At 40.6% G+C, this 15488-nt stretch overlaps 1 protein-coding gene across 10 annotated transcripts in view; it reads left to right on the top strand.

The window, feature by feature from the left end:
- The window catches only part of camk2b1 (calcium/calmodulin-dependent protein kinase (CaM kinase) II beta 1), a 69029-nt gene that overhangs the window by 38140 nt on the left and 15401 nt on the right, over positions 1–15488 (top strand). For 5 of the 10 annotated variants that reach the window (XM_078251363.1, XM_078251360.1, XM_078251369.1 and 2 more), the window contains 4 exons: positions 80–122; positions 8711–8748; positions 10963–10995; positions 13510–13578. In XM_078251363.1, the coding sequence (XP_078107489.1) occupies positions 80–122; positions 8711–8748; positions 10963–10995; positions 13510–13578 (183 nt within the window). The remainder of the gene's footprint in view (positions 1–79; positions 123–8710; positions 8749–10962; positions 10996–13509; positions 13579–15488) is intronic. The other 5 variants (XM_078251364.1, XM_078251362.1, XM_078251368.1 and 2 more) reach the window with 2 other exon arrangements.

Here is a 15488-nt window from a genome sequence, read left to right as displayed (position 1 = left end):
GTTTGTATAAAAATGTCAAAATGATTGTTACTGATTTTAATGGTTAAGATTGAACTGTTCCTTTTTGTTTTATTCTCAGGGGGCCATTCTTACTACCATGCTGGTTTCTCGAAATTTCTCTGGTAAGTGTTTCTGGACATAATTCCTGTATACCTCATTATTGTAAATATACAATTCATGTCAGTGAACCAACATCAATCAACATAAGGTTTATGTAAACATGCTAATTGTAGGGAGTTTATTGTCTGCATGCCAGTTGTATCGCTATATGTAAATGCTACCAAAGCTAACTAAAATGTGTGAATATAAGCAAGTCTGCAACAGTCAGTTTGGTTTTTAGGAACATGCCACCATTTTGGTGGACTCTATGGCTCTTTAAAAGTGATACTTAACCCAAAACCTGACTTATCCGATGTAAATATCAATAATTTCATTATCCTGCCTAATCTGCCAAAATGGTGGCTTGTGCCTCGTAAACACTGGCAACAGACTTAATCTCCCTTGACCAAAAAAATATCGCATTTTCATTTTGTCTTAATGTAATGTCAGTGTTTGCCTTTTCTCTATTCAAGTATTTGTTTCTAACTAAGGTAATACAAAGCATCATCTTCTTCATCAAATACTTAACAAAACAGCTGTTAAATTAATGTGACTTTTAGACAAAATGTTCACATTAAAAGCATATTCAGTTCAGTTACATGACAGTTTAGAGTTGCGACTCAAAAGCTTTTATATTCACAATAACTAAACCGCAAAGAACTGGTCTAGATTTGCAATTTTAGCTAACTTTTAGCTTACTTCCAACGTATCGGTGTGAGACCTTCAGGCACAATGAATGAATGTGTAGCAACATCACAAATGTATTTTTGCAAGATAGACAGTGTGCAGGAGTTTGTTTTTAAACTTTTGACCTATTCGTCCCTCTCCTATGCACCTGTCTCATGAAATAGATATATGAAATATTCCTCTGTTCTAAACTTACTTTCATCACAGTTACCATGTTTCTCCAGTGCTCTCATGATGTGGCGATGTTTGAGCTAAAGAGTTCTTTACTGACCACACTTTCATACTTACCATTGCTCTAAATGTCCTCACTGTAAATGTTTTAGCACGTTAGATCATTTGAACCTGAAGTAGAAGTGTTTTGTACTGCGCTAAACTGCCAGAGTAAAATATGGGGAAACACTGAATTTGATCAGCAAGCTGTGGATGTGTCTGTGTACTTGTATTCATGTATATCTCTGTAATAGATGACACTTTCTCGAAGGTTAAACATTTATTATAAATCTCTGCCATATTCTAAGCTAGACAATATAAAATCTGTACCTCCCACCTCCTGAGGCTGCCTCAGAGACACTTTCACAAATGAATGTCTTCTGTTAGGACCTCTTCTTTCCTAATTTATTGTGTAGACAGTGAGATCCAAAGATTCCAGTATTTCTCGACAAAAAAGATTTATCAGTTTCACTTAATGAGGCATTTTCAGCACTGTTGTGGTCAGTGAAATGAAAATGTAAAGAACTCATTGTCAATTATTTTTTACATTTAGCATGCAACATGAAGTCAGAATTTGTATGAAAGAATGTTTTATTGCAGCCAGGCTAATTTGTAAGCTTCATATGATTGTCTGACATTCAACTTTGTCACTGATATATTTTAATTAAATCACAACCTTTGAGTCTGTGTTCATGCACAGAATGTTTGTCTTTTGCATATATAGATGTGAGTGATGTTAGTGTGTATGCAAGCATGCTGCTTCAGTAAACAAAGTCTCGCATTACCAGCTCATTCTCTGCAGCACTGTGTGAGCGTTTGAGTATGGTCTGGCTATGCCATACATAAATTAGGAGAAAAAAAACACTTGGCATTTCTTTAAACTAATCACAATCGTCTTGGTCGGGGCTAATCTTTAGATGCAGCAACGGTGCCTCTGCAAACTAGTCTCAGAAGGAACTTGTTTTGGTGGAACATTTGCATGTAGCGAGGCAATCTCTAGAAATGGCTCATTCCCCGCAAAATAAAACACCACATAATAAAGTTAACTGTTCGCATAATACAGTAACGTGAGCTATTTAAATTAGCTGGATACATGGTTCATCCTAACAACAATGCAGTTTTTTGGGGATACATTGACACAAAATGCAAGCATCAAAGAATATCAGATGGAAGTTGGGATTTGTGTCTCTCCCTGACATTTTTCTCTAGTGATCCTTCTGTCAGAGCAGCGGATTTCTTATGTGACAGAATTTGTGTCACAGCCAAATGTCATTGTGTTTAATCCTTCTCTGAACTAATGAGCCCTGTTTGTCTCCGTCTTTCTTTTCCCTTCCATGCCCACCTACCTGCTTTGTCTCTGACTCACCCCCCTCCCCTCACATTTCTTTCTTTTTTCTATATCACTCCACTATTTCTTCGTATTTACCCCCTGTTCCTCATTCACCTCTTTCTTGTCTTCCTGTCCTCTTTGCCTTGTAACTCTTTCTTCATGCGTGACTGGCTGTTGGACTCCTAACAGTGGGCAGCAGGCAGACCGCCGCTCCAGCCTCTGTAACTGCGGCCGCAGCAGCAGTGGCTGCAGCCGCCGGCACCACCGCAGGGCTGGTGGAACAAGGTAGCATGGTGGCTCACCCAGGGCATGCCACCCCTCCCCCACTCCCCCTTCTCTGTTCCTGTCTTTTATACTTTATTCTTCCTCCTCTATTTCCCCCTCCTTCATTTTTCTCTGCCTCCTCCCTCCTTCCTCAGCATGGGAGCTCCGAGCATGATGGCTAACCACATCGCTAACTACATCTTCCATTTACTCATCTGCAGCATTAGCTATGTTTCCATCTTATGATCTAGCAGGTTGTATGCATTCTTTTAATACATCACAGTCACTGAGTTAAGGCAAGTATGGATTATTCAATCTCAAACACATCAATAAGAAAAGAACACAAAGGGTTCAAGTGTTAGAAAAGATGTTGTTCAGCTATTATTGGCCATATTTGTTGGTTTTATCCAAGGAAGGCAATCGTTAAACACAACTAATTGTCAAATCTCAATAGATGCAATGAGAGACGGTAGGAATTCATCATAGATGAAGTCTTAATTTCAAACCTACTTCAGTTTATATGACAAAGGTGCTTTTGCTTTTTTTTGTGCAAAACTTCTTCATTAAGGAAAACATATTCCACTTGAAGCGTATCAGAAATTCATTTTTGACGTTTTCGTGTATATTTTAGTTTCCATTTGCCCATTTTATGTGGATGCTTTATAATTCGTAAAGGACTTTGATGGAAGCCCACCTCCTGTCATTTTCCGCATCAGCACATCTGTCGCCTCCTGTCTGAGATCTGATAGGGTGGCTGCAGTGCCCATCACTGCTTTGTCATAGCCGCTGACCCATATTCATCTTCATCTCTACACGCAGCCGCAGAGCATGGCCTCGGCCCAACCAAACTGCTCTCCTGTCTCTCTTTCTTTTTCTTCTCACTTTTTCCTCCCACTTCACCTCTCACATTACCATTCCATTTTACCCCATTTCCTTCCCTATAATCTGTCATTTTACCTCTCTGGTCACTGTTGTCTCTCAAGTCACTTTTCTATAACCCCCAGCATCACTCCCACTTTCTGTCATACTTTCATATCTCACTTTCCCCCTCACTCCTTTTTCCCCTCTCTTCTTTTCTCTGTCTGACAATGACACTGGAATGTTCACCCCTGTCCTTAAGGATGGAGCTGCCCAAGAGCTGTCGGTGAATGCTGCATGGGGCACTAGACTGGTGCATGCGCTGCAACACGGGGCGGGGACTGTCGTGCATGGTGAACACTGGAAGATGCACGGCTGGGGCTGGTTCTCATGAAGTCAATAACCTTTGAAATTGTTGCTTTACTTTTTTTGAATGTCTTGAATTAGGGATACATCCCATAGTAGCCCACTATCTGAGCTGAGCATTATCTTAAAAAAAAGTCCACATATTGTATATGTAGTTCAGAATTTATATAGAAAGAGTCAATGCTATAGACATCTATTGCACTTTTAATTTCAAACTCTATAGCCTAATTGTAGTTTTAGATATAATGCAAATTTAGCGTTATTGCATACAAAGTGATAAAGCTAATATTTCTTTAGTGAGTCCCAAATAAAACTTGCAGAAACACTGACATGCTAACCTACTGTACACATGCAGCTGACACAGAACAATATGGGCATCCCCTTAGTCTTTTTTTCTGCCGCCCTGACAAATGTAAATCTAATATTTACTTGCCTTTAGCTGTTTGGTCAGCCACCTCCTGGGAAAAAAATATCTAGCTTGCAACATCCTTAGCAGCTTCTCTAATCTAGTTGCTGGAAAAGTCAATTTGTAGTTTTAAAGTATATTGTGGCAGTTTTGAAAAATACTGTGTAAATACACAGGATGTCAATTTTGGTAAACCCAATAGTAAGCTTCAAACATTCCTTCAAAGACCTATGGGTGATGTCAGCGAAATTTCTGTCAAGTCTTTTTTTTTTTTTAACTATTTTCAACACCACAAATATTTTAACTGTGAAATACAAGAGCAGTAGCTTCAGAGGACATTTTAATAATTTTTCCGGGTTTGCAGAAATGAACTAGCCTGGGAAAACCCTGACGAACTTCCGGCAAATTTGAGATTTGCTCTGCAAGTCAGTCTGGTCAAGAGCCCATTCAAGCCCATTTCCAGTTTTTCCAAATCAAGGCACCAATCACAACCGTTGAGGCAGGCTTTACAGGATGACGATAGCGCAGTGACAGCAAGCAGCTTTTTGTTTACATTCAACATAACAGCCACCAAAGCAAAGCAACCCGTTGATGCCGCTGTAGCTGCTACATCACCCGGATTGTTGGTCTGATTGGTTGGACTATTCAATTGCACCCAGAGGCATTTGAGTGGCGTCCGTTGGTGACACCCCGTTGGAAATGGGCTGCGAATGAAGCTTGCCCAGACCCACTCTCAGTTACAACTGAGAAGGGTCTGGTGTCAACCAGGCTAGAAATGAACCGCAGGCATAAACGACAAAGGGCTTCGCATGACAGTCTATCATTGAGCAAAGGAGACAGAAGTAGTGGCAGTGTCCTTATTTCTGTGGTCCACTGGGACTTCAGTCCTCTGTGTCCCTAAGCCTGTGCTAGGCTCCAATCAAATATTTATAGTGGGCTGCCTCCCCCTATCAGCCTCACTCTGCCTCACTGGCTTACTGGAGGCCTCGCTTTATCTTGCATATTCATACACACAAATACAATCACTATCTACCTGACCTCACCCTATCCTCACGCTGAAGTAGGGTAAATCTTTAAATGTGTCCTGGCCTTCAACAAAGCATTTCCAGAGGGCACTTGTGTGATTTCCCCCTGAATCTTCATGTGAATCCATGCCCATCCTTGCTTTGCTCCTGCAGTTGTGCATCTTGCGTGATTTTAGTGGTAATTTATAGAGGTGATTTAGTTTTAATCTCTTCCTCCTCTCTCTTCTTGCTTCATGTGTAATTTGTGGCAAGGTAAGGAGCGCCCCTTGCTTCTCCACCTTCAGTTTGATTTAAGCTACCTTTTGATTTTTCAGGTATCCACAGAGATTTCCTCTTCGTCACTGGAACCCAAGGCATTTTTTTGGAAGATCCAGTTTGCCACTTTGATGGAATAATAGTGTTTGGAAAGAGCACAGTGAAATACCCTTATGACTTTGTTCATCTACTTGCTCTTCCTCTCTGCTCTCCTTTTTATATCCTCTCCTCCTCTGCCAAGCCAACAGAGAATACGCAAGAATGAACTTGGCACTATTCTGACCCCATTTCTTCTCCTCAGTAACAAGCAGCCTTTGGAAGGAGGAACAACAGCATAACAATAAACCATGCACATTCATGCCACTTGCACATCCCTTCGGATTATGTAGTGCTTCTTAATCACTTTCTATTGCTCCTTTCTTGACTGCTGAATGGGCAAACCTCACTTCAAACATGACCACACTGACCACTGAGGCAGAAAAGTAAAAAACAAATGCTTCAACAAAAGATGGCTGAAGTGACAGCGTTACAAGTCCACTTGTAAGGATGTGATTATTTTTTTTAATTATTTTTTTTTTAATACTTAAAAAGGCTGGACCAGGGCTCCACTAGACTTTGAACTGACCTCCTTGTGATTGGACCTCTGTTCATGGAATAAAGCTGTTGAAATTTCAGTATAGCTGGCTCAGAGCATGTTTGGAAACAAAAGTGAGAAAACGAGAAAGTAGCCATTTCTCATGTTTAGCGAGAGAAGGAAGAGGAAAGAAAGTAAGGAAAAAAAAGTCCGCCAGAAATATTGTTTTATGTAACGTGGCTGGCTGCTGATGTGATTGCATCTGATAAGACTTAAAATTGCACTCAGCCCTTTAAAAAAAGTCCCAGGAAGGACAACGTCTAGGGGGGTAAGAGAGTCTTGGACTTGAACTGGCAGTGATAGACATCAGCATTTCCCAAATTAATGTTGCTGGATTATTCTACATTATGTAGCCATACTAGAACGGATTACTGTTAATTCGTAATGTAGCAACCTTCTTAGGATGTCTTCAAGTGATCTGTTATTCTAACCTGTTTCTTAGCCCTTGATGTAAAACGATGCTTTCAGTAAAACTCTAACAGCAACTTCTATACTAATGTAGACTTCAAGTTAAGATTAAGTTAAGTATTGTATTTACAATACAATTTTTTTTATTTATTTTTTTTTATGCCTCCTCGTCGACAGCCATGGCCGGATGTATTATGTTTTTAAGTTGTGCGTCTGTCCGTCCCATTCTTGTGAACGTGATATCTCAGGAACGCCTGGAGAGAATTTCTTCAAATTTGATACAAACATCTGCTTGGACAAGTACAAGAATTAGAATTTGGTGGTTGAAGTTCAAGGTCACTGTGACATACAGTAACCCATTTTTGGCCGTATCTCAAAAAGTCATGCACTAATTATGACATTTCACACAAATGTCAAAGAATAAACGTATGATGTGATATGTTATACCCAAAAGGTCAAAGGTCAACTTCACTGACATCACGTTCTGCAAAAATACTTTTCTGGTCATCATTCAACACCATAACTCAGATTGTGACTAGAGCTGTAACAAACTCAGATTGTGACTAGAGCTGTAACAAATACCAAATTTTGCGGTACAATTAATTGTCTCAGAAATAATTGCGATTAACAATATAATTCTCTTTCAGTCAAATTTAAAACGATTTAAGATATTACTTTTTTAAACAAAGTTTTGAATGAATCCCAGGATACATCTTTATATTTATAGCACTGTCATGTGACCCTGGTAATGTAATAACATAAATATACAGCCTAAAAAGTAAGTAAGTTTATTATCATAAAACATTTTTTCTGTTTCCCCACTCATCATTCTTGTTTCTATGAAGGTGTATAGGGTCAAGTGCCAACAACTACTGTGCTGCCGGGTTGAAGATGTGTGTAAAGCAGGGGTTGGAACTATACAGTATTAAAGAGTCTGCTAGTGCATTTTTGGTAACCTTTTAAACAGTAAAATTACACACATCTGCTTGTCCAATCTCGTCAACATCTGGTCTCCCGTTAGTGTTAATCCTCTGTCTACATCCTAACAGACACCCACAGCCTCCACCTACACACAACACAGAGAGCCTGGCTCTTATTTTGGGGTCGCTCTAGGTGAACGTGCATCTATGTAATGCAATTGGACCACTTTGCTATCTGTGCTTTGGCAGTGCAGTCATGGTGAACGCCCTGCGGACTGTCTTCTGTTATCTGCTCGCAGTTTTCACTGTTGTAAGGGCTTATAGGTATTATAATCATCAGAGGACTGTGTCTACAGTATTGTTTTCCTCTTCTATCCTCCCTCATTACTCTTCATTAGAGAGCAGACTGAAAACTAATCCTCTTTAAGGCACCCACAGAGTGCTTAAGGCAGGGCTTATTGTCCGGCACGGCAGCCATCTTTGTTCCGGCTTCCTCGCAACCATGAGGGGACCTTGGCACAAGAATTGATGTGAAACAATTAATTGGAGTAAATTTTTATTTCACTGACAATATCTTGTTGTTGAAAGACAAAGCAATGGCTTTGGACCCTAAAGCAATTGGACTGTGTACTGAAGATAGTCTCGAGGCAGCTGGGGGAAAATAAATGAGGTGATGCGTTTTGGGTTGAGAGGCAACACTGGAATAATTCCTTGTCCACCTGACCAACTAGCTTTGGCCTTTAGCGTCAAACATCTTGGGACCTGTAGGTTGTACCTTGCTAGATCTATAAGAGCCATTACATCACTCTAATGCTTCTATTTAGTATGGGTGGTTATTTTCAATTGCTTCACAGGTTGTGCGATTGCATAATGAGCTTGATTACATATTGATTGCTGGCAGGGTGTTTTTGTTTTGGCATATAGGGAAAAACGTGTATGTGTGGATAACAAAACACATCATGGTCTTACAACCAGGTTCTGCAATTGTAAAACAAAGTTTGAGTTTTATCAGCAAGGTGCTGAGATGCCCTTGCTCTTTCAGCCTAAGGCTACCTTAGCTGAGCCTTTGCTTTGAAAGACAATCGTACTGCAGATGTCAAAGACCATTATTTGATAAGTCAAATGAATGTAATCTCTTCAGTGTAGGTTAAAGATGTAGCCGATATTGTTACTCACTTGCTTTACTTGTCTGTTGCTGCACATCTCCACCTCTGACTGGTTATTTCTTCCCTATGTTTGTCATTGCAGCAGCTAAGACCTTGCTCAACAAAAAGGCAGATGTCAAGGTAAGGGTTATCACGTCTTCCTCCCACTTCTCCACTCTTGACACCCCCTTGCTTAATTTTCCAGGGATAGAAACTCTGCCTTCTTCTTTTTCTACTTGTTTTTCTCTTCACCACTATTTGCTTCTTTCCTAATCTCACTTTTGCCTACTGTAGCTCTTTTCTTTGTAGTTGAATGTGCTTGTTTCTTATTCATTTTGTGTGTTATAATTTCATTAGATGTGTTATTTCTTGTGATATATGTGGAGATTGTGGTTTGTCTGTTTTAGGGCTTCTGTTGAGTTTGGCACACCCTTTTGGATGTGTAAAGAGACACTCACAGATTGTTTTTGTAAAAAACATTACTACTTTGGATCTGTGTCTGTATACGTGTGTATGTGCTTTTGTTAGCCTGTGTGTAGCCTGCCTGAGCACAAGCCTCAAATAGCACATCATTTTGAAAGCACCCTTTATTTTGGCATTAACCAGCTCATTGCGACATCTCCATCTCCATTATTAAATGTAACCATCTGTTAGCCTCCCCATTGGTTTTTTTCATCACTTCCTCTGCCTCTCACCCCTTCATTTCTGTCTCTTCCTCCTCTTTCAGTGCTTCCTTTTCCTGCTCACCCCATCTGGTCTTTAACCCCACATTCCAGTTCATCCTCTAATGAAGATCTCTCACCATCCTACGCTCGCACACACACACACACACTGCTTTAACACATCCCACACAAAGCTTCCATGAATGTGTCTGTGTGTGCAGCGTGTATGCATGATAGTGTGCAAAGCTTGGAAAAATGTGCTTGCTTCTCAGCATTATACGTTATGTTACGCATACATGTGTGTACAATGAGGTTTGTGTAAATGTGACTGTGTGAATATATCGCATTTGTTTGTCAGTTTGAAAAGAGAATGAAAGCGCAAATGGGGGTGTGAGTGTGCCTGAACATCGAGAGTGTGTGTGTGTGCACCTCTGCTCCCCTCTCTCCCTGCTCAGTCGGTTCAGCAGGGAATGTGACTCCGGTTCCAGAAATAGCTACCAGTCTGGACCCTGGAAACTCAGATTACAGAAATAGACACTTACTTCCACTGCGGCACACTCATTGCCTAGCAACAGGCTCCCCACACACCTGCTCCAAACCATTTCTAACGGCGTCTTCTTCTTTTGCTGCCTTCCTTACTTTCCTCTGTCCCTCCCTCTTCCTTTTGTTTCTTCCCTCCACATGTCCTTTTGGCGACTCTGACCTCCTCTTCTTGGCCTCCTTCTTCTCCCGCAGGTTCATTAATGCGTAATGGCACCTGACGTTTTTTCAGCTGCAACACCTGCTCAGAGTGAGCAGGCAGTCTAACTTCACACCACCGCCAGCCTCACGTGCTGCACGCTACTGCCTATAAATGCCACTCCGTTCAGCATTTAATGCAGTGTTGTATCGCTAACACACACTGTTTCTTAAATATATTACACGTAGCATTGTAATACATCGATTATGATGGTTCGATAGACGGATAAACTGCTACAAAATCTTTTCAACATATTTGTTTTGAATTTACAAGAATGTAAAATATTAGGTGTCCAATGTTTTATTGGTCTTTTTCATTTGAAGTGATTACTTATGTCCCCAAATTACCATACTAATAACTTATTGATGTATAAATACTACGTGTTACAACTTTATAAGTATTGAGCCAGCCATGGTTTTATTCTAACAGAATACATTTTGCTATTCTATTATGCCTCCATCTTGCTCCTTGTTGACCCAGACGTTCTTAATCTGTTGACAGACGAGTGGGTCACCGTTTGGCCATCTGCATGAGTCTTCTGTGATCTGCTTCCTACTCTTATGTCCTCTTCCTGATGACTTCCACTTAAACCACTGCACCTTTTTCGCGTGCTTACGCCTCCCTACTTTCGCCTCCCTACTTTCACAATAACACTTGAGGGGAAACACACGTCTTTCTTCTGCTTTGTCCAAGCTGTCTGGAAAAGTCTGATCATGTTCTTATGAAGGATTGAAATCTGCGTTAAAGTTTTGGTTTAGACTTACAAGCTCTTTCTTGTACTTTGTACCAGTCATTTCACTTTTTGTCATTGGTTACTTTATCTTTTGCCCCCCCCCCCCACCCCCCCCACTCCCCCCGACACACACACACACACACACACACACACACACACACACCTTCTTCTACCATCCATCTATCAATAAATCCATCCATCAATCAATCGCCTGGGGACAGAAACGCAAGTCCAGCTCTACTGTCCAGTATATGGTGAGCATGCTATTTATGCATTTGCCCAGTCACGCCTTCTTTTGCTCCCTTTCTCCACTTGTTATTGCTTGTATTTGTTGTATCCACCTTTTCAATGCCTTTACTCTTTTTCATTGGTGGAGTACTTCACTGAAGTAATAATCCGTTACACAGTGGTGCCCAATTCATGAGGATTTTTTTTTTTTTTCTATTCAAACAGCAGTCAGGTTTAATTTTGGGAATGATGCACATGGTGGCAACAGCAGCGGCACCTTGTTATGTATCGCAGAAACTGAGTAGTAAACATGAGCAGCGATGACAAAAGAAAATATTAACATAAAGAGAGACAAACTTCATTGTCAGAAAATGCCAGGCAGACGTCACAGCTTTGGCCCTTGTAAAGTTCACTGCCATAAGACTAACCCTACCATTATTCTATAAAACTTGATAGAAACAGGATGTTTTAGTTCCATCAGAGTTACTCCAGGGATGCTGCTCCAGATCTGTCAGGGGCACACTTTAGAATAGAGGCAGCACTTGTGCTTGTAGTTGTGATACTCTTCGGTCTTACAGGACAATGCACATGCTTTAAACAAAGTATGGGCGGGTGTGTGCATACTTACTCTTGCTCCCATCCCTAAGCACTGAATACAGCAACTGACACTTTATTCAAATTGTAAATTGAAACAGCAACTTGCATAAGGATAATAAATCAAACAGCAATACATATTTTAATTCAGGTAAGTACATTGGGAAGGAATCTGACCCTAACTTGTTTCCTTCTTTTCTGCCCTGAGGCACCTTCTTTTCCCTCTGACCTGGCATCTCCCTTTTTTTTTTTTACACACCCATCATCTCATCCGCACCTCTTCCTCCTTTGTTCTCCCTGTGCACTGCTTTCTTTGCCTCCCTGGAGAAGCACCTGTGAATACTTTTACCGACTTTATCCTTCATTGTTTTACATCATCAAATAGTGGAGATGTGTGAGCTCCTATCAAGATATATCCTGTGATATGCAAGTTAAATATATCACAGTGGTTTTGCTTTCAACGTGGAAAATGGTTCAGATGTTTGGCTTTGGACGTCACATGAACAGTTGTTTCCACCACTAGCAAAGTTTTGCTCAGGACGGCTGTTATCATTCCAATTTATTAAATGCCCCACTACTAAAAACTAAGACCCTGAGTTGAACAACCAGTCAAACTGGCTTTGACTAAGATATGTCACCCGCTAATCGTTACTTTGAGAAATACATTTCCTGTTATTCCACAGAGGCAGCGGAGTGATGGCTGACGACGGCTTTGTTAGTGTGTGTGTGTGTGGGTGTGGGTGGGCACAGGTGTTATGTGAGTTAACTGTGTGTCTGTCTGTAGCTTTCTCCTGAGTAAGCTCGTTGACTTACAGAATTCATAATATGGTCAACATATACAACCATACACACACACACCCTATTTGACTTTCTCTCCATCCTGCAAATCATTGTGAAACGGTTACTAATTCTGTAGCTTGAAAGTAAACAATCTAACATTCATTTAATCTTGTGCCTCTTTCTTAAAATGTTCCTTTTTAAATACAGCTAGAAATGCCTGTGAGATGATGATGATTAGCATAACTAGGTGGAATTATCTCACCTTTTTTTTTTTTTTTTAGCAGATTTCTTCCCACTTTCTTCTAACACTCACACTATATTAAGGCTTACCGCGGCAATAAGTAATCCATGACTTCTCTTGACCTCTTAGTGACTAGAAGGAATTGCTTAGATGTTATAGTGTTACATGATTTAGATTTATGTTATGCTAGCTGACTTGATTCACTTCCACACCCAGGCCCCATTTAGCAATTTAAGTTAATGTTTTTCCTTACAAGATTACAAGGAATTTAATGTAGATTCAATGCAAATATCATTATAATGGAACTAAACCACAAAGGACTGGCCACTCTTTGATGTGTGGTCTTCAAAGGAGCATTTGATCAAGGCTTATAATGGTGATTCATTACGGCCAATTGGCGGATTTGAATCATTGCAATGTGGAAAAAGTAAGCAGCGTCACCACTGACATCATGATGTCACACAGTGTCACCCGCCCCCTCACCTCTCAGAATTACAGATCAGTCTTGTGAATGAATGTTTTTGGGTAACCCTTTCATCACTACTGCAGCAGCTGCCATCTACTGGACTCCACACTCAGACATAAGTTTTTCTAATGCTTGTGGGGACCTTCGGTTACTGTGTAACATTAGACCTGAAAAACCAAGCCTAGCCCTAGAACCTAAATCGTCCGGTTACAAACTCACTTCTCTAACCTTTAGGTCTACCACTGCCCATTTCCTAGTTCCAACTGAAAATACATGACTTCTAACTAAAAGGGTTTGTCACAAACACCAAAGTGAAAAGCTTGAAATTAGTTCTTACAAGTATAGAAGTGCAAGCAAGCAAGCGACACACACACACACACACACACACACACACACACTTTTTTGCTGTTGTTAACACTCTTGTTGTGTCTCCTCCCTTTCCTCTCATGTCCTGCACAGCCCCAGACAAACAGCACCAAAAACAGCATAGTCACCAGCCCCAAAGGAAACATCCCTTCACCTGCTCTGGTATTTACCTCCTAACCCCCTTCTCCTTCACCTTTATCTGTGTGTGTCCGTCTATCCTACCGCCAATGAGTCCTTCAAGACCCCTATATTCACCATGCCCCACTCCCCTACTCCTTTACTTTTCTCTGTTTTTCCCTCTCTGTCCATCTTGCCATTTGTGGTTGATCTTTGCCCAGCGACTGCGAGGTAGGTCTTAAACCAGCAGGTGGTGTCAGGAAACATTTCCCCATGGCAGGTGTGGATGTTATGTGTCTTGCACTTGTGTTGATATTGTGTTGCTGTGTCATTTTCTGTCATTTCGAGTTTCCCCGAAGAAGAACAGACGGCCAATGCCTGCTGGGACTGTCAGCGCGATTTACCCCCTCCTTCCTATGAATGCCTCTGTAGAGAAGCGGTTCCCCGCCGTGTGAGCAACCCAGTCCAAAGGTCTTCAGATTGACCTTCTAGCCAAATAACACACGAGCTGATTTTAAAGATTAATTCCTCCTTTTCTGTTGATGGTGTGAAAATCAGCTGATTGGCTGGAATGAAAACCTGCATGCTCTTGGGCTCACATGGTCAGGAAGCACTTTTATTGAGGGAATCTGTGAAGCATTTATACCTGGAAGGATAGTCCAAAAGCGTGAGCAGGAATTTTACTCAGCTTCAGGCCTTCAGGGGAGATTATGGACTCTATGTTCTCTTTACACTTTTCTGTGGCTGAGTTATAGACATGGGAACTGATGCAGCATTCCTATTTCCAATATTTTTCTATTATTAAAAGCCATTATCATTTGTGAATCCGTTATAAGATCATCCAACAAAACACCTTTTATTAAATTACCGTACTGGTGGCTTTGGATTAATAAGCCCAAACATTTGTGTATATCATAAATAAATGTTTAGGTTGAACGTTAATGCTGTTTAATTTTTACAATGCATATCATCCTGTAGATTTTTAGTTGTCAGACAGCTATTGGTTTCAGTCCATGCCAGTGCTGTATAAAAATCAGAACAGTCCCTGCTCGCAACTGCATTACCAGCATAAGTGTAAGATCAGCCTGTAAAATCACTTGGACTGTCCTTAAGGACATTACACAAGTTCAAAACATCAAACATTATTAGTCTGCAGACATCGCGGGATAACCAGCTATGAGACATCAGCAACATTTACTTTACGTCAGACATACATTTCCTTTCCATGTAATGACCCAATTCCCTCTCAGAAGTCTTTTCTGTCAACATTTTTTTAAATTGAGCAAAATACAATGCGGGTCATAACCCCTCCATGTTGCTTATGGTTCACTGTAGTCATCATTTATCAGTTGGAGACAGTTTAGATGATCTTTACCTTTCATAAAAACCTGCATCCTCGCTACAAAAATGATACACTGACAGTTTCAAAGCATGTGCTCTTTTCTTTTTGCATAAATCAGTCCCTCCAGAAAAACGAGATTTATGCGATCGCATAATTCAATGCATAATCCATATGTATGCGGAGGCCGCAGTTTTTCAAATACGCCGCACTTTCGCCACATAAATTGCTGATTTCCGCAAAAAATATGCAGGGCTTGCATGATTTCATAATCCCCGCATTTTCGTTGCAAAAAACTCACATATATCTTAGCAGAAAGTTGAAAAATTTTGCGTTTACTTCACACAAGAGCAGACATTTTCCCCTGTTGCCATGGGAATGTTATGAAGTGATGTAATTACGCGACGTGAACATCAACGAAAAGCTGCAAACCCCGCGATGAAACTGCAATTTTTGCAAATTCCCGCAATTTCATCGCATAAAATTGCATAAATATCCCGCATATTCAATGGCATTTTTTAAGAAAACGTTCCACATAATCGAGGATTTTTGCCCGCAACAATCACAAAAAAACAAATGTTAATCTGCTTGAGTTTTCTGATACCATCATAGTTCC

The sequence above is a fragment of the Sander vitreus genome, chromosome 5, assembly GCF_031162955.1.
Source record: "Sander vitreus isolate 19-12246 chromosome 5, sanVit1, whole genome shotgun sequence".
NCBI lineage: Eukaryota > Metazoa > Chordata > Actinopteri > Perciformes > Percidae > Sander > Sander vitreus.
The sequence above is the reverse complement of the archived record's forward strand: the minus strand, read 5'-3'. Positions and strand labels throughout refer to the sequence as shown.